Below are 25,811 nucleotides of genomic sequence, written 5' to 3'. Positions count from 1 at the left end.
GTTTTAATTAAATGTTGGAAGATGAAAGAAACACGTTGGACTCTCATGCATACAAGAGGAATTGCAAACCTCTTTATAGTCGCTTTTCATTTGGTTTAATTTTCACAAAAGAACTCTCCTTTTTCAAAGTTTTATGATTCATTTCCCTTAGAAAATGGCTTAAAAAGTACTTAATAGAAAATAAATCCAAAATCCTTCTATACAAACTACTACTTGAGATGAAGAAGTGCGAGTTCTCATTGCTTAAAAATATACTGAAATATCAAACTTCCTATTATCCTGGGACTGACTACATCAGATACCAAGATGTACCTAAGCTGAAAAAGTAAATCAGAGAGTTCTCTATCATCCTGAGACAGTTCAGGAAAATTTATAGTGAAAGCGGTAACTATCTAAAAAATCTGATTGCTTGATAACCTACCTGAACAGTTTCTAGGAAATTCAGTTCACATACGCTTGAAACCTTATATAAATATTTTTAAAAGGTATTTTATAAAGTATTGCAATACATATATATAAGGCTCACCATAGCCCTGAGCATATTTTTATTGTGCGGGAACCAGATCCAGCAGTCACAGGTTTTCTACACATCCTGTGCCAACACTTGCTCAATACCAACAACTAAGGTTAAAAAAAAGCAATGCAGATAGGAGGCTTTCAAAATGCCAGAATTTTAAACTCTACAGAATATTTGGAATTTCAGAACTGGTTAAGATACATGCAGACTTTGGACCCCAGTATTAGTTTTATATCTTTACTTTTTAAAAATATCTCTTGTTGTTTAATGCTTCTTTTTGTTTGCTTGCTTGTTTGTTTGTTAGGATATTTTTGTGAGGTTCCTTTTGGCTTGTTTTTTTTGGGGGGGACAACTTGGGATTCTCTTTATGTTTTTTGTTGTGTTTTGGCATTTTATTTTGGGTTTTTTTAATAATAAGCTTTTTTCATTGTTGGGCAGCAAAAGCATAGAAAAGAAAAATCTGCTCTAAGTGCAATCCTTTGTGGCATCCACAATGTTTTATTGTCAGAATAAGCATTATTGTTAAGCTTCTGCCAGAATGCAAAATCTACACCTTCCATTAATAAAGAAACAGCCACAGGCCTTGGCATCTCCACTGTTTTAGGTGTGTGAGCAATACACTTTATGTCTGCAAAAAGAAAAAAAGGATAGCCCTGTCATCCAGAGAACCAGGAATGTTCCTGATTTTTAAGGGCTGCTTCTGTCACAGAAACAGTTTCCTGGTGCTTCTGTAAATTTCAGCAGACTGACAATGGAGCTGGTTATGAGCTTTCCAGCAAAACATCGTTTTCTTGGAAAATGCTGCTTTACCAAATGGAATCCATTTGCTAAAGAGGGTCAGTTTTGGCCAAACTCTTAAGTCAATGTAAGCATTTGGGGCTTCTTTAACTTAAGGGGGAGTTTTATGTCCTCAAAATGTCATTATGTTCTGCTTGATGCTTTCTCTAGCAAAGCCGGTATTCACAGTCCAGTTTCAAAGCAAAACATGAAATATTTTGAGTGGCTCAACTCCCAAAACTCACAAATAATGTGTGTGGGTTTTTTTTTTTTTGGTTGGTTTTTTTTTTTTTTTAATCATCAGTGTTGGAGGCTTTTGACCTGATTTGAAGTAAGGGAAGAAGTCAGTGACTGGAAAACTGTTGCAGGGCAGCAGGACTGCGTGTCTTGGCCCTCTGTATTAGCTGCTGAAGCCGTCAGCAGGGCTGGATGAGCTCACCTGAGCTCCAGGCGCTGTGCCAGGGACTGATACCGTCTTCCCATGAAGCTTATCACCTTAAGCCATCCTTCGGTACTCCTGAAGGCTCTCACCGCACCCATTGCCCACAGAAAGGAGCTCCCAGCAGGGAAGGGGCCGTGTGACAGGCAGAGGGGCAGGGCAGGAATGCACATCGTTGTCACCAGGCAGGGAAAAGCCACCAGATTCACTCTGAGGAGGGCTGCCCTGAGCCATTCCAGCCTGTCAGACTAAACTTGTGCAAGGAGATGATAGAAGCGAACAACAAACTTGACCTGTCTTTAGGGCTGATTCCAAATCTCGCTGTCAAAGCTCACTTCCCTTTTTTTTTTTTTTTTTTTGTCATGTTTACTTTTAGATTCCCGCAGAAGGACGGAACAATCCCGCGGAACAAATGTCAGCTTTCAGCATACGGAAACAGTCTCCTCACCAAAGCGGTAATACTGAGTCTCCTCCATTTCCTGCTCCAGGGGCGCTTGCCGGCTGAGGCGCGGCCTCCCTCCTGTCCAGGCCTCTCCATGGCCCAGGCGCAGCTCCCTCCCTCACGGGGCAGTGGCAGGAGGGTGATGAGAGCCACTGCGACCCTCTTCAGATGCCAAACTATCGGTTTTGTGCGCAACCTGTGGCTGGCAGGGATTCAGGCCAGGACATCCCCCCGGACAGCAGAGTGTGGTGGTGCGGGGAAAGGTGGCGTGGTTTGGGAAACCCGCAGGAGCAGGGTGGCTTGCAAGGGCAGTGGGAAGATCCACTGGTCTCAGCACCGTCTCTTTGACTCGCACAGGGAAAATGAGGAGAAATCGAGGAAAAATAGAATGGAGAAAATGGGAATGGGAGTGGGAAGGAGAGAGAAAAGCTGTTTAATCATTGTCTGATGGGATTGTTTACTCCTCTGGAGGAATAAAACTCGAGGAGGGCTGGAATTTGCTTTCTATGCAGAGAAATAACCAGAGGCAAACTAGAAACATGATGAAATTTTCCATTTCCCTTAGCCTCAAAAAGATTTCTGTAGACTGAAAGGTTTTGAGATGTATGGGGACCTGGTTCAGGTGGGATGTGGCAGGTTTAAGTGCACCAAAATTGATGTAGCCACAGCAGGGAGCTGCTTGGCTCTACTGTATTGAGAACATAAATATTTATTGTCAAATAGAGACAGGGATGAGCTGGATGTGCCTGTGCTCACGTGACCCAATCTGTTGTATCAGATCTATGTTTAATTTTTTAGCTGAAGCTCAGGAGAAAATTCATTAGGCCAGAAATGAGTACTGTTCTGCTAGCCCAGGGCCTCAGGCATTAGCAGATTGCTTGCTAATCTGCTAAACACTTGTGAAGTGTTTCTCGTGGCAATAAAACAATATATATTCCCTGTCTACCACCTTTGTGCAAGATTTCATGAAACATTCTTTGCACTTCTCCATTTAAAAAGCCACAATTTCTGAGAAATCCAAGTGATTTTTGACAACCCACTGGAGCTATTCAGGCAAGCCTTGGATGCCTTTGTATTTTTGAAGTCTTTAAAGTCAGATTTTAATAAATATTTTTAAGAGAAAAACTAGTGCAGTTGGCAGTGAAAGGGCTGATGCAGAGTTCATGCAGTGAGGATAGATTAGTTTTTGTTAATCTACTGTGATTGTCAGCTCATTTTTGCAAACAACATTTTTCCCGTTCCTGGTCATTTGTCAAATGGCTAGATCTATGCTGCTTAAAGAGAAGAAAAGCCAAACCTGGGTATCAAGGCCAAGAGACAGAAGCATGTATCTGTGCTAACACAGCCGTGGCTTCTAAAACATCTGCCACTCCTCTAGCATCTCAGTCTTGAAGAGAGCAAGTCCAACACAGAACCAGAGAACATTTGCAACTAGGAAACATCAGTGATGAGTCTAAACCTTTCATTCCTTCTCTTTCACTGGGCAATATGGACATATCTACAGGGAATTGAAACAGGCACAGTTTGAATTACAGAGATATATACATTTGTAGACTGAATTTTATCTCTTTTTACAGATCTCTTTTTATTCTTTTAACAGAATTTTATCTCTATCTGCTTTTACAAAAATATTTAAAAATTCACTCTTGGCTATTGCCACTTAAATATGTTGGTGCTTTATTATGATTTGGTCTTCCACTCACTATTGTTATTTGTAATTTTTAATGCTATCACTACAGGTGAAGTTCTTGTATTAAATGCAACATTTAATTTACATTTTCATTACAAAGTACATTTTCTTATAAATCAGAGCGGAATGCCAAAACACAGCTCTGACAAATGACATATTACTTACTGTGTGTGTTTTCTCTGGAGTGTGTTCTTTCTAGAGACCATGTTTACAGTGTAATTACTGAACACCAGATAGTGATGTCTCCTGAAATTTGAAAATCCTTTTGCGTGAATGCTCAGAGAGCGAGGAATTAATGGAGAAAACCATGAGGGTCTTTAGAGGAAAGCACAAGATCCTCTGTATTTTTCATCAATTTTTTTTTTATTAATTGGTTGTATTAACAAAGATTTTCAAATTTAATATTTCACCTTCTCTTCTCTGGAATAATTTGCGGCAAATATAGCAATTAAAAGATGAAATTTCTATTCAGTCTGAACTTCTATCTTTTCATTTTAATAGCCCATATTACAATATCACATCAATATTTCCTCTTGCCTTAAACAGGCTGATGATATATAGGTGTAGGTGGACTGAGAATACTGAATTGTTGCATATTTTTGATGGCAAAAAGGGCCAAAATCCTCATGAAAAAATAAAAAGAGATAAACATCAGCTTTCTAATACAGGGAAGAATCCAAATTCTCCTAAATCAAGTGAATATCATACTGTTATAATATTCACCCAATATATATAACAATTAACTAAGTATCAGCCTTGTTGGACAAAGTTATTTTAGGTTGTTTTCAAAAGTAAGGCTTCCATGTTTGTTCAGCATGTCAGTCTGTCTCTCCCAATAATCTTTGAAACTATACACTAATTTTAGTTAAATTTGATGTAAAAGTATTGCTTTAATGAAGGTTCAGTAAGACTAAGTAACTGACTAGAAAAGAGACTCTCTTTATTCAGCCTTTGAGGAAAAAGTTTCAGAGGGAATCTGACTCTTTGAGAAATATGAAAATCCACATCTTTTGAGTTGGGTGTAGTTGGAGGGCCAAGTGATCACCTCAAGATTAGCCTTCGTTTAAAATCTGTATCCTGTTATACATCTGTAAATACAAAACCCACAGACAACACCCCAGGAAACAGGAGTCATTAGTTTTACTTTTCTGGGATTATTGTGGTATGCAAGTATCATAATTCCTTTGTCAGATCTGTGAAATGTGTTTACATTAGAAACATGTGAAGCAGTTTCATATTAAGGATGAAACTGTATTTAGTTTGCTAAGCTGGGCTTCTGCAGGCCCTTCAAGGTGAAGCTGCAAACTTTTCAAGAAGCAATCTGGATTAAACAGGTGTGATAACTGAAAATTCAATCAGTATTAAATTTTTACCTATTTCAACCTATGTAATAGTACTTTACGTTTACAAAGTTTTTCTACATGTTCATTTTTAAGACATGTTTCTCTGAATTTTCAGATAAGAAGAGCCCCTCTGTTGCAATTAAAAGCAGACAACAGGCTACTCATGATATTAACAAACGACGGACCCTTTTGCAAGATAACAGCTGGATAAAGAAGAGGCCTGAGGAGGAAAGGTAAGAAAAATATTAAATGCATTTCTTCCATATTTATTTAAGTATGCCATGTACCTTTGCATGGAAAGTCTACTTTTGCACGGATGGTATCAGCCAAAATTAGGGGAATTCAATCAAATAGCTTATTTATTTATCCTTATGAGATATTTATTCCTTTTTGGAAGTATTGGTTTGCTGAATAGTCACTGACTGTTTTTCATTATGACTTTTTAGTGCTGAGTATTTAATGAAGTTCTGCCCTACAAGTAAAATCCCACATTTCACATGTCTAGGTTGCAAGACTATGATCTTTTTCTTTCTATAACCAAGAAGATTATAAATCTTGCCAAGTTCTTTTAAGGAGCCTAAGTCAGAATCAGTTTAGATTTACTCTAATGTAAACCAGGACTTAAATTACAGCAGAAACAATGTCTTGGGACCATGTTATCATTATCTGGTCCATGAACAGCTTGTAGGAAGAGATAATTCTTACTCCAAAATGTCTGGAGTTTTCTACTGCAGAGTTCTGCAGCTGGTGCAGTTACAGTGGTAGTGGGCAGCTCTGAAATCTGATTGAAGACAGAAATCTTTTGCCAAGAAAACGTTATTTATTTTTAATATTCATTGTTTTTCTTTTGCTTTAAGTGCTGATGAAAACTACGGAAGGGCTGTGCTTAACCAATACAAATCCCAAGATAGCCTACACAGGTATGGTAGAGTATCTAAAGACCTTTCCAATTTTATTACCAAAGAAAACCGGATATCCTTTCACTATGTCATGAACAAAGCAAAGAACTTGATTTGTTCAGTTCTAGTCTATACATATTTTCACTGTAAGTCTGACTCAGAAGTCAATAATTGGTCACTGCAGTGAATCCAGGGTTAGATCTGTTGACACCTGGATGGTCTAAAACCATGTATGATACCTTAATCTGAGACATAGTTACTCTCTTATTAATGATGAGTTGTTTAATAAAATCAATGACCAAAGTGGCATTTCTGAATTTTTTATTGCAGCAGTAGCACAAATGAAAAGGAAGATCAGAAAGCTGTACTTGGACGATTCAGATCTGACACCACCTTGGACAGGTAGGGCTTTTTTCTGGAGGGATTGTACATTGTGATTGTCATACCTGTGAGAGGTCTTACAAATGAAAGCATGAATGAAGTCAGTGCTGACCATGCTTGTGTTTGCAGATTCTTTCTGTGTCGCATCTTCAAAATCCAGCCACCATTAACATCTGGTACCCAGAACATACTGAGTCTATGAGAACCAGCACTTAAATGCATGCTGTGGGAAAAGTGCACTTTATTTAGTTGAGTTTTACCACTGTTATTTTATTTTATGATCCTTAATTCTCTTGTAGGAAACAGTGTGAAATTGTTACATAAAATTTGCCGTCTCCACAGAGTTTGAAAAAGAATAGGCTAGAGACCTGTGCAGTATCATCACCCTGCCTATTCTTCTACTGCCCAGTGAATCCTGTTGTGTTGGTTCACTCATCATGAGGAAGCCATTCTATAACTTCAATTTACCTGTTGCTCTTCTTTGTATCTTTTCTGTTTCCATATTGGATTTTTTGATCTGGGAATCCAAATCTCCATGTAGGCATTTAAGATGGTGCACACCTTGTATATACACAGAGGAGTAATAACAATGATTATTGTGAACAATGAGGTACATGGGGAGGAACAATGCAGTTCCTCCTCATGTACTTCATAACATTGAGTTTGCTCTTTTGAGTGCTGCTAAGAATTGAGTTTTAATTTTCACAATGTTATTTATATAATTCCAAGATTTATTTTCTGAGTGATAATTGCAGGTTTAGAGATCAATTGTTTCTCTTGGCAGGCATTACTTTGCATCCAAGAAAAGTGAACGTCATCTGCCATTTTAGAAATCTGACATGTTAGCAGATGACTTCTGAAAAGCTTTGCCAGTTGCCGTTTGTTTTGACTACCATGAAGTAATGACATTGGCAAGCAACGTCAGCCCACTCTCCTTTTTCCCAGATAATTCATGAATGTGTGGAAGAACACAGGTTTTGTACAGATCTCTCCTGTCACTCTGGAAACTTGCCGTTTATTTCTACCTTTGTTTCTTACATTTTAAGCAGTATTTCTCTATTACCCATGTGAGATCAGTTTACTTAAAAACAGGCTTCTGTGAAGATTTTTGGAAATCCAAGTAGCGTATATCACCTTTGTCGCACTTATCCAGATGGCCACTTACTTCAAAACGATTTTTAAAGTTTGATTTTTGTTCCTCGAACCCTGATTGCTAATTTAGAAGTCACAGGAGAAATCTACAGGGTCACTGAGGAGCTCTGTTCTTTTGTACTCTATATCTTTTTGGTTTATGCTGAGATCTTAAAGTATCTGAATTATTTCAGGTTGTAAGCTATCTTTGTCTTTTCATACAACAAATATCTAACATAAAAGGTTCAATATCTGCAACTGATGACAAAGTATACCAAAAAAGGATTTTAGGTGGAGAACATCCTTCCCAGAGGAAGCAGAAGTATTATTAGGAACTAACTAACTATTTGGCAAAAGTTGAGAGAAACCTTAGAAGTCAGGTAGGGATGAAAATTACATTGCTATTTTTCCATGTACTAAATGATTCTAAGCCCAGAAGAGCTTCCAGAAACACAAAATCCTAACTGCATCTATAGCAATTAGATCTGGATAGATGAGGCAGAAGCAAATCACATACTTTCATGTTTTGCTTTATTAATAATCAAATACTTTGGAAAGACAGAAATTAGTAGGAAAGGATCAGAGGGCAAACCAGAAACCATTGCAGTGTGTGGTATGAACCTGTTTTGCACATCTCAAACACTACATGCATCATTTTACTGATGTGAAGAAACTACAGTGGAATCGGAAAAAAAATATTAAAGGGGAGAGTGAGAAAGGATGGAATAGCTTTCATATGACAAATGTCTGAAAAGACAAACAGTTCTCAGCTTGGAAAAGAATGATATGGGGAAACTGAGTAATGAAAGAATATTTTCTGTTTGTTGCACTGTAAGAATGAAGACTATAAATGTTTGGATAATTGAGAAAAAATAATGAAACACCGAGAGAGAGAGAGAGGGAGAAAGAAAGAAAAAAGGAAAGAAAAGAGAAAAGGAAAGAAAAGAAAAGAAAAGAGAAAAAAAAGGAAAGAAAAGAGAAAAGAAAAAAGAAAAGAAAAGAAAAGAAGAGAAAAGAAAAGAAGAAATAAAAAAAACATTTATTTTTCCTTTAATGCATATATTAATTGTAGGAGTTACCACCACAATATACTGTGGAGATCAGAAATTTAACTTGGTTCAGATAAACATACATGTGTAAAAGGACCATTGATCCAGGGATGTCTGTTGGATACAGCGTTGTGGGTGTGAACAGAGGATATTCTGTGATTCCTTCTCAGAAGCTCAAAAGTTATACAAGGAGAAGTTAACATAATGCTTACCTTTCTTTCACTTTTTTTTAAAAAGCTTCTGCTACATTGGGTAGTAATGGAGTAGGATGCCAGATCGAACCCTTAAGGCTTTAAAATGAGAAAAAACCAAAACAATGCGTTGCGCTGGAATTTTGAAAATACACGATGAAATGTGACAGAAATGCTGGTTGCTGGCGAGTGGGGGAATGAGAGGGAATGCTCGAGTTTGCATCTGTAGCAACAGCAGCAGGGTTAGTGAGACCTCTAGTGACCTTCCCAGCAACTGTAGCTGCTGTCACAGTCACAAGCTTGCCTGATAAGAGAGGTCTCTTTGCAAAACTGCATTCAAGATTTGCGGAAGACACAGAGCACACCTGGTGCAGATTGTGTCCCAGAACTCCCTGGAAGGCTTTTCATTAAATACAGCAATATTCTGTGCTGCTTGAAGGCAGGATACAAAATACTTTGTATGTAACATCAGATTATAGTTCTAGGAGTAGTTGTTTTGCATCTATAGCTTCAGTTTATAGATGAGAATAAATAAATAATTAAAATTAAAAAAAAAAAAAGAAAAAAGTTGTAGCTCAAGATGTGTGGCATCTGATTTAATCAAATATTTAAGACCAAATCAAATCAGATCAAATATTTAATAACCCTCTCAACCTAGTATTTGTCCTCTATTTCAATGTATATCACTTTAAGCTTTTCAGAGTCCTCCAGTTCTTACTAAAGAATATTCCATATATAGGAAGTAAGCTGGAATAAAATAAGAATCTAATCTGCTTCAGTTATGATAGCTTCATGTGTTTTCTGTGAAAATTTTGAAGGGCTTTAGGCAACAACTATAGAATCCACAAAGGACTTGAAAAATCATGTGGTTGTTTCTTCATGTAAATTTCATGGCTCAATGAAATCAGTTCATACACAAAGAATCCAAATTCATTGATAGAAGTTACTCCTGTACTCCCATGCTTTGCCAGGGATTTTGCACTAGATTATTTTCACATCAAATCGAACTATTAAATCTATAAATAAAAGAAGACTGTTGCATCTCTAGGAATGGTGAGTCAGAGAAAAAGACAATGTGTGTACTGCTTGATTGAATATGGCTTTCTTTCTGGTATTTTGAGCTAGTTTAAAGGAGTTGTAATAAATTATTAGCAACAGTGATGTTTAATACAGTATTATTGTTTGAACATCATCTTGGAAAACTCTTTTTCAGTGAGCTACTTAGAGTCTTCAGATAATAAATGCAGTAAATTTATATAATTTCAGCTTCTATTATCTACCTTGTGTGATACTGAGATATTTGTGGTACTGGGATATCAGTACACAGGGCAAAATGATACTCCATATTTTAATTATATTGAAAATGGATTTTTTTTAAAAAATTAGAGTGTGTATTATAAATAATTCCTGTGTTTCTGACAGAATTCCAGCTGGAAGTGATATTGATAAAATCAATAAGTCCCCAACTCTGAACCATAAACAAAACAACAGGTATGAATTTCAGAAACTGTATAATCTAAGTATTATGTGTTATAATTTATCATGTATAATTTATCATGCATTACTATCTCATTGTTATATATTACCATAACTTTAGAATTCATAACATTTAGAATTCATTAGATTCATATAATCATACCAAGATTATACAGAGAAATTATTTGTATGGCATATGGCCTGCTGTATGCTTCATTTGACCACCTGACCTCTGGAATGTAGGCATCTATATTTAAATTATCATAGACTCTTTTTATAGTTGGTGAGGAGAAAAAAAAAATCATTAAGAACAATTCTCCTTAAAGAAAATTTTCAATTTCTCCACACAGTTTAAAAGGGAGACCAGCTCAAATTACACATTTACTCAGCATAATGATTATTTAATAATTATGGTATTTTAAATACAAAAAAAGAGAAAGAATAAGAGTATTTTGAAAAACATGGGTATGTTCTAGAGCTCTAGATTTTTCTGCATAATATCTACCAAATATAATACATAATTCTGAGGAAGGATAATGAAAAAATTCTATTAATGCTTTCAGTGGAAAATGCCATTGTACATTGCTGATTTTTGCAGTGGAAACTTTTTTTTTGTCAGAAGACCAATCTATTGATTAAACAGTTTTAATTTAAAATAAGTTAGGATAACGTTGTTGATACATTTTTTAAAAGTTGCTATAATTCAGAGGTGGCCACTCTATATATGTCAAATAATTCCACAACACTGAAAAATTATTTTCTAAAAAAACTTACACCTATTCCCTGACTGAAATGTTCATTTAAGAAAGGAAAGTCAGAAGACCTCAGCCACCATACTTGTAAATGCAAAGGGACAAATACATCACTTTGTGCTTTCATCAGTGTCAGTAGAATTCTGTCAGTAATAAATTACACAGAACATAGTTTCTAGAGAGCACAGCAATTAAAAGTCATCTTGTGGAGAATTGAGCTGTTACTCTGAAGAGCAAATAAGTATCTCTGGCATTTAAAGTTCAACTGAGGTCACTCTTTCAAATTATAATTTTGCACCACTATGTTGTAAATCATGGTGATGATGACACATGAAGCATCATATAAATTAGATTTTATGGGGTTTTTTTGAGAAGGTTTTTTAACAGACCAACAATTAATTCTGAATGGGACTTAGGAGAGATTTAAATTGAATATATTTTTTCCTGCCAGAGAGCAAAATGATTTGTAAAGTGCTATTCTTCAATTACTGTTATTATGAATTGCCGATTACTATCATTAAGAATTGCAGAGGATAAGACTATAACTTATGATAAATTTTATGAGAAATCACTGCCTTGGTTTTATATATGTCAGTTTTACAAGCATATCATAACACAAAGCATTCTAATTGAACAAGAAACAAAATTTAAAGTAAGAAAATGAAAGGTATTTTTATTAGTGTTTGGAGACTAAAGTGTATGTATGGAAGTCAAGATTTTAAGAAGTCAGAAGTGACTTTGGATATCAAGTAAAAATGCAGCTGTCTAAACATCAGAACCCCTTAAGGTCTCCTACATCTTGTGTCCTTTGAGGTATACAAACATAGTTACAGCATTTACCATATACATTTGTATCATTCTGATAGCAGAAATATGATATTTTTTAAAATAATTTAAAATTATACTCTTTCTGAAGATTAACTCACTAAGCATATTTCCTAACAGACAATCTTGGACTCCTAACGCAGTATCCACAAACACTGCAGTCACTTCTCCAATCAAGAAAAAGAGGTACTCATTACCACCACTGCTTGGTTGCCAGGGGGTATATTGTGTTAAGCCTCAGTAATGTACCACAATTGTGTTAAAAAATTACCAACTTTCTCCTCCAGCACGCTCAAACTCTTCAACAAGCTTCAAGAATCAAACTTTTAGATCCTCATGTCTTTTTCCATGGGATTTACAAGTTTTGTCTCTGTAGAGCCAGTTATGTGAGCCTGGTGGAGGTGGCACAATGGGTGCTAACACTTGGCTGCAGCCCCTAAATCAGCTGGTGTACTCATTTTCAGTGTCCAGTTTTAAAGCATTGTAGCTTGCTGTAATTGTGAAATCTCTGATGCCAAACTTGATCCTGTGCTGTTGCACTGCGTATGAATCACACAGTTTTCTGAATGATACACAGCTACCTTTAAAAATCTGGATTTCAGATAGCTAAGCAAGAATAAAAACAGGGTGTAGAACTAAATCCATTTTTAATTTAAAAGCTACAGCTGGTGATAGCCATACTTTTCTGCAACCTTCCCAGCAAAAATTCATTCATGATTTTCTATTTCATATTTAATGCAGAAAAATGTAATCAGTAGAATAATGAATGTAGAAAGGAAAATGTCATCGTATTTATATTAACAGACCTGTTTGGTGGAAGTTTATGATGTTTTCAGTCCAGTTGTTCTCTTCAGGCTCTTGGAAGATATGGAAGGCCATCAATGCATTGCACTGCTTCTGGTGTAATTGTTTTTACCTCACAAACAATTGCTGGATTGATAGTTTTGAGGGTAAAAAAAAAACAAACAAAAAAGGAACTGAAAGTGCTTGTGCTCTTTATGTGATCTCTGAAAGCCTGATTGTGTTTCTTGTGTTGATATCTGATACTCTTTGTGCATTTTATCTGGTTGTCCTTTCCATGAATGGTCCATTTATTTGTACCACTCAGATTGCAAAAAAGACCACCTAGCGTCCCAAAATACATTTTTCAAAATAAATAAAAATACTGTATTGTTTCCTTTTCTATTCAGTTTTCTATAAATGTGGTCTAAAAAGTATCAACATGCAGTCTTTGAAAATACTGGTAATTTAAGAAAAGTTCTAGGTATTTTTACATCAATTTTATTCCAGCATACACAGTATACTGTTCAGGACCAGAGCATTAAACTAATACTGAAAAAAATATTTATTAAAATTTACAGGCAATCTTGGATGCCTCCCCCAGTTTCGAGTAGTAAGACTCCAACAGAAACAGTGGAAAGCCAACGGTGCGTATCAGTGATTGCTGGTTATTTCCTAACTCTTGGCTAGAGCTAATTTTGGGAGCAAGAGAGCAGGGCAGTTCTTTGATGGACTGAGTTTGATGCAGAAGATGCCATGCAAAGAGAAAGCATCCCGTGCCTAAGTACTTGTTTGGACTCTAGGCAGCTTGATGCCCAGCATTGACTGGGGCCTGAGTATATGAAGTGCTGGCAACCTGAGGTTATGAGTGCTCCCAAAATTTTTCTATCATGCTTGCAATTCTTTCTTCACGGTTTCACTTTGGACTATTCCAGTTAATTCTCCTCAAGGTAAATGTGCTGTAGAGAGACTGACCTCAGGGCAGGGATCTGTTGGTGTCATTTGGGTTTGCAGTCCGGGGCTCACCCTTGGCCCTTTTGCGTATCACTGTGAACAAAACTTCAAAATCTACTAAGTCCCCTGTTAGCAAAGTATCCAAGAGCAAACAATCCAACTAAAGTTACTTGCAGATGAATGTTTGATTTTTATTTCTGAAGTTGTGGTTGTTTTCTGGCAGAATACAAAGAAAACAGGGAACATTTCTTGTGCTTTTATCTAAAAGCAGAATATGGATGGTTTAAAATTTTAATAAATAAACCTTCATGATACTCTTTGCTTATGTCCACTGGCTTTCTTCTTCCCTAGTTTTAATCTAGGAAACTTCCAACATGAGTCTCATGTGCAGCAATGATGAAAATTAAATGAAACAGAAATGAATGGATACACTGTGTTGTTAGATATAGGCCTTGGTGGACTATTGCCCAGGGAGTTTATGGAATGTCTGGCACTGGAAGACTTAAAACCAAGTTTAGCAATTATTTTTAATCTTATTCTGTGTTTACTACCCTCTGTCTGTTTGGCCAAGATTCAAAGTCATTCTCCACTCGGCAGAAAGACAGCTTAGAGATGTTAAAGTTTATTTTCTTTGAAGTTGGTCCTTACTAGATGGTCTCAATGTGCCAACTGAGAAGAATTTATCTGGCTTCATTTTAATATCTTGCTAAATTAATGGTAATTTTGAAAGCTTGGGTTAATGCTCTATATGGCGTCCACCCAGCTTCCAGTAGCAAGCCAGAATTCCTGTATTCTTCTCAACACTAATTATCCAGTTACTCTTCCAGTCTCACAGTTCAGAGAAGACTGAAAACAGGCATATTCTTTCTGAAGCTTTCACAACCCTTCCTGGATCCTGTAACAATTCTGCCATCATGAACAGCTGTTTAAAAAGTGATGGGCATTTAGTGATTACTCAGTTTAGCTTTTAAAAGTGGTTTGAAGATGTGAAAGCTATTGCAGATTTTCAAATAATTAAAAATAGTTATCAAAGGAAAGGTTTTTACTTGCCTGTGAGTTTTAGGAAATAAAGTGCCATGTGTAGATGCTAATAAGCACAGTTTCTAAAGGTCACTATCAGTCTTAAAGACTGAGCAAAGAGCTATGTCAGCTATGTCTTTTCTTCACATTTGAGAATGGCTGACTGCTCTGCTGTCCTCAGGAAGGGAGTCCAGCAATCATGGGTATGTGGGTTTTCTTGGTCAGGATTATTCATATACTTCCATGATTCTGAGATGTAATTCTAGTCTTTTATAGTTAAACATGATATATAAACTTCCAGAGTTCTTTGCCTGAGTTCCCACTGATTAAACACACTTTACAGAACACTTGAAAGAAATTGCAGTTGGAGCTAAGACCATAAGCAGCTCACTGTATTTGAGTTTTATGGTTGTGGATTGTGTGCTGAAAACAAAACACTATTAATCAAAGTGATTAACTGGAGAATGTTAATTGAAGAATGATTGTCTTAGTGACATAAACATTATGGTTTAAATTTAGTATATGCTACTTGAGTTAAACATATATTCTACATTTAAAAAAAATATATTTTTTTGGAAGGAAGGGAAAGTAAAAGTAATTGCTGTTGATTGATCGAAATCTTGCAAAGTGCTTCAATACTAGCATTTTGCTACTTGGTTTCTGAAATGTTTACTCTTTTCTTTCTCTAGAACCACTTCAGAAAATTCAGAGGCTCCAACAATGTACGTTTTACTTTGCTTCTTAGAAGATTTAGAAATGTAACACGTTCCTTTGCATAAATCTCGATTATTATTTTACATTTATTTATAATACAAACATTGTATAATTTACCTGCGAGGCTTCCTCTATAGTCAATGTTGAAGAAGTGCATGAAGTCTTCCTTCCCTGCAGAAATGCAATTATTTGCATATAGTTGAAAACACTTTATTGGATATTTACTCAAATTGAAAAAACATTAAACTGCATAAAACATTAAAAACTGCTTTGCAGTTTTAGTTCCACAGTCATATATGTTGCTAATGCAAATACTCTTTTATATGCAACTGCTGTTCTAAAGTCAGTGAAAGACAGTGTGAGCTATGCAAAGAAAAATAAACTGTTAAAGAGTGTAAGCAATGTGAAGAGAAAGACAGTTAAATCAAGAAGCTCTGCACATTCAAAGGCTTGTAATAGAAGGCATTAAGATGAATTGATGCAAAGTATTCTAAACTTGAATGTCTGCAACGGTTGCTCTAATTTTAGAAAATAAATTTATTAAATTAATTCATTAATTAAATATCCATTTCACATGGTCTAAATTAAGAAAAGATTACTTAACCATCCTGCAATTTCATGCCTTATAATTAAGAGAGCCATGCAACTTGTCATGGTTTAGTTGCCATACTATTAGAAAAATTCTCTAAAGAAGCAGGTAACCCTCATCAACTCTGTTACCTTCTCCTTTTCTTATAATTACTCATAATTTTAGTATCCCCGTAGTGACCAATTTGATTGTTCCCATAAATAAATAAAAATAGGAAAGAGTAAATGTTTATTTATTTAGCTTTTAAAAATTCAGAACTTTGCTGGTTAAATAAAAGTTTTGTCTTTACTAAATAAGATATATTAGGTAGGAGAAACAGTTTTTCAAGTTTTTTATACTACTGAAATAGTTCTTGAACAGTAAAGAAAGTCCACTTTATTGCTATGTCCATACTAGCAAAATAGCTAGTCTAGGGATATTATTTTTTCAAAAGGCTCCTTGGATGTAGTAATCTAGTGAACCAAAGCATTACATTTCTTTTTTTATATATGTATAATTCTTTATACACATTATATATATATTTATTTAAAGAGAAAAACAAAAAAAAATTAATTTCCTAAAGACAATGCAAACTCATTGTAGTTACACCTGAAAGCAATATAATATCTACAATGATAAACCATTTAAGTGATACAACATGTTTTCAAATATCTTCTTGAGCCTTAAATATGTTTTCACCTGTTGCAGGGCTGCCCTTCCATCAGCACAGGTGACCCCTCAGAAATCAAAGACTGATGTGGATGATCAAGCTACATCAAGGTAACATAAACAGTATAATCAAAACAATGTTTTCATAAGCATTGATAATTGGGATATTAAGTACTCAATTTGCTTTTTTTTTATTTGATAGCTTGTTTGGACATGCTGTGTGATTAATGCAGCATTTTTCCAGTCCTAACCATTGGCCTAGAAGTCCAAACTCTGAGTTCCCTCTCATTGATTTGCAAGGTTATCTCAACTGTTTTATTTTTTAATCTTTCAGTCTGTCCAGCCTGCATCCTAAAAAGCAGCATATGTGTTTTTTTAAGTTGCTGCAAATGTTTCGAAACAGAAAAATTGGGGTAGTGTGGATTATACAGTGCATTTTCTTTGCTCTTCAGGGAGAGGTAGTAACTACACTTTACTATGTATATAAAAACACCTCAACTTGAGCACTGTGGTGTTAGCATTTTGAATAGTGAAAACCCAAATATACCCTTTAGGGTGACAAAATTAGCATGTTTCAACAGATGGGCTTGTTTTTGAGGGATGAGTTAGAAGGCGTATCTTTGAAATCTTTGAAAATATGCAGAATACCATAAAAATTGTTGGAGGAAAAGACACAGACTTTTTTGTTGACATTTTTTAACTAAAATTTCAGCAAATTGAAAGGTTCTGTACTGATTGAGATATTGTATTTTTAAAGCAATCAGAGATAACTGCCCCATCCCTGGAAATGTTAGAGGAAGGGTTGGATGGGGCTCTAAGCAACCTGGTCTAGTGGAAGATGCCCTCGTGCAAGGGAAGGGGATTGGAACTGGATGATTTTTAGGGTCTGTTCCAACTCGAGGACATTCTATAAACATGCAAAAAATTTTACTCTGTGACCTTGACCAGAGTAAAATGCCTGAAAATGCAATTATAAAATGAATTAAATTAGAAAGAGATTCCTAGATATGCACTGAGAATTACAATAGCTCATTTATAGTTTTTATGTAGAAATATTAAATGGTGCAGACATTAAAATTAATTTAAATTAGCTAATCTTATTTGATTCATAAACTTCAGTTTTGTGAGATCTGAAGCTACAGTCTATACTATTTAGAATCCTGTTCCCCTCCCCCAAAGCCCTAAAAACATAAAATTACAAAATTACTAAGAAAGCATCCAAAAGATGTCTGACAATGTAATCCCTAGGAAAAGGAAAAAAAAATGCAGTGTTTCAGTGAAACATTTTTCTGTCAACAAATGTGGGAGATCTTAGAGAATTAAATATGCCTAGTATTAACTAGGGAAGTCACAGCCTTTCTTTACTGCTAAGGGCTTGTTAAGGTCTGACTTAATCCTCACCCTCAATCAGTTCACATTCATCATCCCCTGGTTGCTCTCATTACCATACCAAGCTCTGTATTCCTGTCCCTTCATTGGAGAAGAGGTGGAGGAATATTTTACTGGTCTACAAGTTTCTATGGCAACACTGCACTGCTATTTGTGTCAGTACATAAACTGTAAGTAGTCTGTAATCTTAGTAGGCAAAATTCAGCCCTCTCTACTGCTGCTATAATTCCTTTACATTTGGCTGGTGCTTCAGATGTCATCCATCTGCTACTGATGGGTTAGCTTCACAAAACTACAGATTTTTGTTACATTTTTGCTAGCCAAAAAATGTATTAATCAGCTGCCAGCAAAAGTTCCCTTTTGCTATTAAAGATGGCACATAAATTTTTTGGCAAAAATAGTTGTGTCACACAGGGTAAGTAAACAGTTACATGAAGAGTGTATATAGTAATATTAATTTGTATTAGAATACTGTTTTAATTTACATCCTTTAGTTACCTATATTTTTACTTAGAATAGAAAGATTTTCAGGTCATGCTTTTAAAGTCAGACTTAATTGATACATTGTCTGTCATTCAGGATTCTGATTGGAATGTTAAAGGAATAAGGAATTAATTTCAGTATAAAATAAGTGGAAAATGGCAACTGGCTTTCTAACAAACTGTTTAATGATACAAGGAAAATATTTCATACAGGATTTACCTTAAAAAGATGTCAGATACTCTCTTCTGGCTAAAATTGAAAAAAAACCCCAAAAACCAAAGCAATTATTGCAGCATTTTTAAGGACAACAGTTAAACCTGACATCCATCTTAAAATACAGAGTGTGTGTGTGTGTGTGTGTGTGTGTATACACACATCTCAGGTCTGAAAGCATGGACATACAGACCTTCACCTGTTGCATATGATTAAGACAATGGAATAGGCATCTCATGATTAGCTAGGGCATCTATAGGTAGTCTAAGCAGCATAAGTAGGCTAGGACACAGACGATATGAAGATTACTGCGTAAAAATTGTGCATCTTTCAGAGCATAACAGGTCAAATCAGGTCTCTTGGTATCTCACAAATGCAGCAGATGAGCACTACATTGGATACATACAGAGACATTTTTCTGATTTCCTCACTGGGCCTTTTGTTTGTGGCTTATCAAGTTGTTTTTGTGCTTTTTTTCCACATCAGTGAAGATGGAAAATTCTTACTCTGCCTTTTCCCCTTCCCTAATTGTAGTAACCGTTAAATGCAGGTGTTTAAAAACTAGCATTTTTTAAAGAACAATGTTCTGTAGAAAATCATGTTAAACCATTTCAAATATTCTGGGGGTGCTTAACACAGCTTTAGTCAGTCTTTAATGATTACAGTTAGGATACAAAAAAGTGTGTGTTTTTATAAAAAGGCTTTTATAATGAGGATCACGTGTATTGAACTACCTATTGTTACAGAAAGTGATGGTATTTGGCACAGTGAGCCACATTTACCAGGGCATTTACAAAGTTATTGCCACCAAAGAATGCCTGATAATCAAAAAGCTGATTTTTCATAGATATATCAGAATTAATTCATGTTGGACATACCTGAGGAAAACCTTTGAGGTGATAGTAACAGGGGCTATATAAGAAATTAGAGAGAGATCTCACTCAGCTCTTACCGCATCTGTAGTGAGATTGTCTGCTACCAGGGAAAGACTATTAGTCTGTAGGGGCAAAGGGCATATTGCAGAAACCCTAACATAAAGATGTCTTTTTGTTATGCCGGTGACAGAAGTTGTCCTGAAGAAAATATTTCAGCTGTATATTTGTAAGTATGTGGGTAATAGGCAATTTCTAGGGAGCAGAAACAAGGGACTAGAATTTTTCTGACATAAGTTAGAGAATCCTATATTCTTCTCCTGTATTAGTTTTTCCCCTAATGTAGAGGGTAACTCACTATTATTACTCCTCTCAGGTAGTAGAAAATTCAGACAATGCTGTAAATCTGTGTGTACTATGCTCCTTTTTAATGATGTTCCTATTTGACCCAAAATGTGTTCCCGGTTCTCATCGCAATAGATTGTGAAAGAACAACACATTAATTATCTATGCTTAAACTAACTCTTGTTATAAGGACTCACATTTCTGTGTCTATCAATGCCTGGAAACTTTTAGAAGTGGAAAAAATATAAGATACAGGGGTTCTATTAAAAGAAAAAAAAAAAGTGAATTGTTACTGACTTGGAATTTACCAAACCAATGGAATTAAAACAATGATGTCAGGTCTCCTAAACGAATATTTACTGACAAAACCTTTTTTGATCTAGAGCTGCAAAAAGCACAGAATTAAAAACATGTAGGTGCATTTTGAGACATTGGTAATTGTGTCTTCTCATTAGATTGCCATCCCTGGAAATGTTCAACGCCAAGTTGGATGGAGCTCTGAGCAACCTGGTCTAGTGAAAGGTATCCCAGTCCATGGCATGGGAGTTGGAACTGGATGGCCTTTTAGGTCGAACCCAAACCATTCTATGAGTCTGTACAGTACACAATTACAAAGAACCACAAGAAATATTTAAAAGAATTATCTTAGGTTGGACTAAAGTTTAGATGGCCAAAATTTAAAGGCATAGCTCCTCAAAGCGTAATTTCTGTATGACTTTTCCTTTGGGATGTCTTTTATATGCTTTGACTTTTTAGCTAGACCATCTAGAGACCTCTAAAACATTCTGGAGGACAGTCTGTGTCCCTCAAAAGTTGTTGGAAGCGAGGATACTGAAACAGAACTCACATAAGCACACCCACAATTCACTAGCTTGCTTTTGCTGCAATGACAGTTGTTTCTTTATGGTAAAGTGAAGTCACTTTACACTTCCTAAATTGTTTTTGATAGTACAAATCAATACAGTAATTTTTAATTTATTTTTTTGCATTTCAGCAGAAGGCTCTTCCAAGTGACAGGCTCCTTCTTATTTCTCAATTCTGATAGATTTGGCGTTCACTTTAACGCTGGTTTGCAGCTTTTCTGCATGTTGATACAAATGATTCACCGTTGCACAGCTTCTGTGAAGAGATCCAAGCCCCTTATTCATAACTGAAATTTTAACACAGTGTTTACAGGGTCATACATATACTTCCAGAAAAATTGAGTAAGTTTTCTTTTTCCAGTGATCTTTCCCAGTCTGTCTCCTATAAAACATTCTGATCAACAGCTTCTTCCTCCGTATTTAAATCCAAAGTCCTCTGGGCTAAGCATTACACTTGTTTTGGCACATTATAAATTGGTATTCACAGTTGACTGCAGTCCTCTTCTGTCCCTTAACTCTCAGATGTTATTGATGAAAGGTCTGAGCAAGGGCTCCTGGCTCTGATCAGTGAGCATAGCAGTGTGGAAGGAAATGCACCCTTCTCCAGGATAAATGCCAATCTTCTCTCAAAAAGTTCCTTTATTCATCCTCAGTTATACTTGAAAAAACATGATACAGGGACAGTAAAGCAGCCATAGCAGCAGATCAAAATTCAGCTGGGCCCATGATGCTAAATTTTACCCAGTAAGATAGCTGACTTGTTTAATATACTCTAGACCAACTCTTTTATTCCAGAGTTGGAAAGCCCACTTGCCAATTGGTTGGTTTTTTTTTTCTCCTGTGCTGACATGTCCAATTAAAAAATGTCCATATGGTTTTTGCCAGAGTTTCTTAGTGCAGTCTTACATATTCCATCATATCAGAAGAAGCAGCTGTTGATCAGAACGGTTTGTAGGTCAAGAGGGTGAGATCACTGAAGAAGGGGCATCAGATGCAAATTGTTTGGTATCACATTTAAAAATATTATATATATCTTATTATATCATATATTAGAAATAGGGAGTCATCTCAGTAGTTTTTATAATTCTGCTCAGGCCTTTTAATCAGAAAACAGAAGCAGATCTATTAAAAATACTGTGCATGATTCCTTTAATAGACCTGCCTCTAGATTGCTCATGATTATGTTGATGATGACAGAGTGACTAAATTCAAAACCTCACTGAGCATCCCCGGATTTGAGATCAAGTGCCCCAGTCATCAAAGGCATTCCAGCAAGTCTGAAATATGCATGGTCCTTCAGTTTTCTAGTTCATAAAATAACACAATATTGGTGCTTGGGTGTTATGTCAACTGTTGGTGTATCAGCAAAGATGGATGATAAAATTCTAGGCAACAAGGCAAGAATGCCTTCAATAATTAGGGAACATTTGGAACTAGATAGAGGCTCAGGACTTTTACAGGTTAGGTAAGTATTCACTGAATAGCAAGAGAGTCATGGGCACATACTCTGCTTCCTGATTGTTGAGGTTCAAGAGCTTAGCTGGGATCTGTTTAAAATTTCGTTTTTCACTCTCACATGTCTAGGATCAACTTCAATTTTACCTCAGCATTAAGGACAATCTATTTGCATTGATACTTTCTTCATTACCATCAGAATTTTCAAATACAAATATTAGAAAAATTTTCATTGCTTTCACTAAAGATTAACATCACTAATGCTTTTTATGTAGGTGTGATTCATGTTTCCTAATTGAAACTTTATCTGAATGTTTTCAAGATGAAAAAATCCCCAAGAAATCAGAAAGAAATATGAGAAATGCTTGAATGTGTGGATCAGATTAATATGTGTTTTTCTTTTTGATAGTGATCTGACCTGTCACCAGTTACACTAGGATTTCAGAACTACTGTCTGAAATAAGAGTGATTCATAAGCATAGATCACAGAGCAGAAGGACTGAAAATATTAGATCTCTATCTCAAGAGAACGGAGTTAGAAATTAAATGCAGACTGAAAAACAAAGCAAAATGTAGACAATTAAATTTCTCCAACTTTTTGATATAGAGCATAAAAGAGAAAAAAAATCACACTTCATGTGATTACATATTATATTAATTTTTCTACTTTCAGAGACTGCTTACTGAAAATGTCTATAGATCTTTCATACATTAAATCAAGGAAGGCAAGAGACAGCTAACATTAATAGAATCAGGTAATGCAAACCACTCTTGTTCCATAAAAAAGGAACATTTGCTGATATTGATAAAGGATCAGAGATATTAAAGTTTTAAAAATTCTGTAGATTTCTGTAGAGCTTGTCACACAAGCCTTATGTAATTTCCCATACTGTTTGTGTCTGAGAGGCATAGGAATCCAAGATATGGCGGAGTAGGAGTCCCTGGTTAAACTGAGCCATGCATTTTGCACACAGCCTGCTTTGGCAGCTTTTTTTAAACCTCCATTATTTATGTTCTTTGCTAGTCTTTTATTCTGCTGGACTGCCTTCATTAGTTGTCAGATTTCTAATCCTATTTTACACAAGCAGCTAGAGGCAAAATAGCAGAGAGCAGCAGCAAATTTCATGGCTAACAAGTCTATAGCATGAGGCCCACAGCAGCCCAGCTGCACATGAGTTTTTCTGTCCTTCAGCGCAGGACTTTCTTTGGATTCACAGTGCTATTTTGTGCATTTTTCTGCAAAGATGTTGTTAAAGGCAGAATAGGCTTGTTTTATTTTGTTGTTTGGCTTTTTTTAGGAGGTGGTCACATATAAACAGAAAAGTAAATTAATCAAGAGAATTGTCTTCCATGCTTTAAGAATAATGACCTTAAGGTCTTAATCCAAATCTTAATCTTTCTATTTTATAATAAATTAATTTGTTTTCTTCAGTAGTTGAGATCCTTTTGTAGAATATGCAATATACAAAATATTCTGTATTACAGTATAAAATATTTTTATGTGCAAAATTTATACAAAAATGCATATATGCAAATCATATATCCTGAGTTAGGTGTTCCAAAAAACTTTCAGTCATGTCCTGAGTCTTTATTAAAAGATTTCATCCTATTGAATTTGTGAGAAAACTATATATTCTCCTCCTGGCAGGCTGTCTGACCTAGCTCATTCTCATCCATTTCAAAAATACTCACCCTAGGCAGAATGTTCATAGGGATTTAATGGCTGTCTCAGAAAATACTATACTTGGAGGTGGCATCCTTTGGAATGACCTATGAAAAATGCCAACATCTATTACAGGCCACCTACCGTATTTGAATGATATTTCCCCTAGTTTGTCTAAATTGCTTTGTATAGAAGTTTCATGCTGCTGTTTTCCATCATCATCTATGTTCTAAAAAGTTGTTGACAAATGTAAGAAGTATTAATTCAATTCAGCCAGCCGTGGACACCAAAGTAGTTTATTTTTTCAAGGGAAAATTATACTTGCAACTGGAAATCCTTTTCCACAGGAGCTTTTCACTGCATCTGATATTCCAATATTCACAAGCTTTTTTATTGTATGAATTTAGGTTAGTCTTTTTCTACTTTAATGCTTGTCATCTCTTTTAGAGACGTAACAACTCTCAAATTAAACCTTACCTGAAATTCTGTTCAGGTTCTGTAATGCAGATCTACTCTAATTTTTAACATGAGTCTGGATTATGTTCTAATATCGACACTGGTTGATAGCGCTGTATGCTAATGCTAAAGTAAATGTAACTTTGCTAACAAAGAGAGATTTAAAAAGTCAGCAAAAGCATGCCCTGAACATCGATAAATTCTGAGTTATGCCCCATGTCCTATAGCTTGTCCTACCTTACATTTTGTCCTTTTATGAATAACAGCTCTTTAACTTTAGTTGCAAATTACCTGAACAATGCTTGAACCAGTAACTTGCAGTTGTGTATCCTATGACCTCTGCTTTGCGCTAAGCCAGCCACCTCAAAGCAAAGGACTTGCAGAATGTCACTCCTGGTTACTGGCTGCAGTCATGCCAAGATGCTTCATAAGGCTGAAAGTTCAAGAAGTGTACAATAAATTAATATCTTCTAAGGTTCTGTTTTACAGAACTTCTCTTTCATAGGAACCATAATGTGAACAAGGTCAGTCTGTATTTTTGTGCTGTCATCTGCAGCAGCACTTATTGGGACCCTTCAGGGTTGGTGTTCTATGAATCAGGCTGTAGAAGCAAAGAGTGCACATGTAGCCTCTCCTAGATAGCAGGTAAAATCTTCCTTGCAAGCCAGTCAGTGCACTGAAATACCTACAGCACTGATGAGAGCAAAATAATGTGAGAGGAAGTAACAAAATGCTGTCAGCTACAAAGTCATAATGGTTTAAAGATTAGAGAAGGGAGCTAACTCATCTATCTTTTGAGTTGCATCAAGGAATAAGGTAAGCCAGTACATGTGTTTCTGAAGGAATAAGCCCTAAAATATTGGAAATATTATTTCCAAACAGGCCAACTATTTTAGATAATTGTCATTCTTTTTTTGAAAACTCTTTGCAAAATGAACAGAGAAATTTAAGGTAAAGAAATCTGCAGTTCTGTGGGAAGAGTGTTAAAATACATGTGAAAACTTAAAAAACCCCTTGTGTTACAGCCAGAATCTTTCCTGCTTATCTCAAAGGAGTTTCTTCCTCCCATATTGACAGAAAGCTGCTACCTACAAGAACAAATATATAGGTGATACAACTTCCTGGTGTTCTAAAATACATTTCTATAACATTATTCATTCAATTATGTAGTATTTGATAGAATAATACTGAAATATTTTAGCATTCCTTACAAAGATTAACACAGAAAGTTCTTGTATTTGGGCCTTGTTGTGGGAGCATATTTTCTCTGCATTGTACTATTTTTAGTACATATATTTTTATAGGAAGGCTTCTTCAATTAAGGTATCTAATTCTGAAAGAAGAACCCAGAGGGATTATTAAAAATATTAAATCAAAAATCATAAAAATGTGAACAGATTATCTACACCACGAGTAAAAATTTCAAACATATCTGTATTATGGAGCTAAATCTCA

At 35.6% G+C, this 25,811-nt stretch overlaps 1 protein-coding gene across 1 annotated transcript in view; it reads left to right on the top strand.

Moving 5' to 3' along the window:
* Positions 1-25,811, top strand: part of SCEL (sciellin) — a 68,194-nt gene that overhangs the window by 26,175 nt on the left and 16,208 nt on the right. Inside the window, exons 2-10 of the mRNA XM_058833024.1 lie at positions 2,110-2,188; positions 5,324-5,441; positions 6,066-6,128; positions 6,438-6,509; positions 10,282-10,350; positions 12,033-12,098; positions 13,274-13,339; positions 15,356-15,388; positions 16,657-16,728. Of these exons, the coding sequence (XP_058689007.1) occupies positions 2,146-2,188; positions 5,324-5,441; positions 6,066-6,128; positions 6,438-6,509; positions 10,282-10,350; positions 12,033-12,098; positions 13,274-13,339; positions 15,356-15,388; positions 16,657-16,728 (602 nt within the window). The 5' untranslated portion in view covers positions 2,110-2,145. The remainder of the gene's footprint in view (positions 1-2,109; positions 2,189-5,323; positions 5,442-6,065; positions 6,129-6,437; positions 6,510-10,281; positions 10,351-12,032; positions 12,099-13,273; positions 13,340-15,355; positions 15,389-16,656; positions 16,729-25,811) is intronic.

The sequence above is a fragment of the Poecile atricapillus genome, chromosome 1 (genome assembly GCF_030490865.1).
Source record: "Poecile atricapillus isolate bPoeAtr1 chromosome 1, bPoeAtr1.hap1, whole genome shotgun sequence".
Classification (NCBI taxonomy): domain Eukaryota; kingdom Metazoa; phylum Chordata; class Aves; order Passeriformes; family Paridae; genus Poecile; species Poecile atricapillus.
Note: the sequence above shows the minus strand (reverse complement) of the source record. Positions and strands in the feature narration are given on the sequence as shown.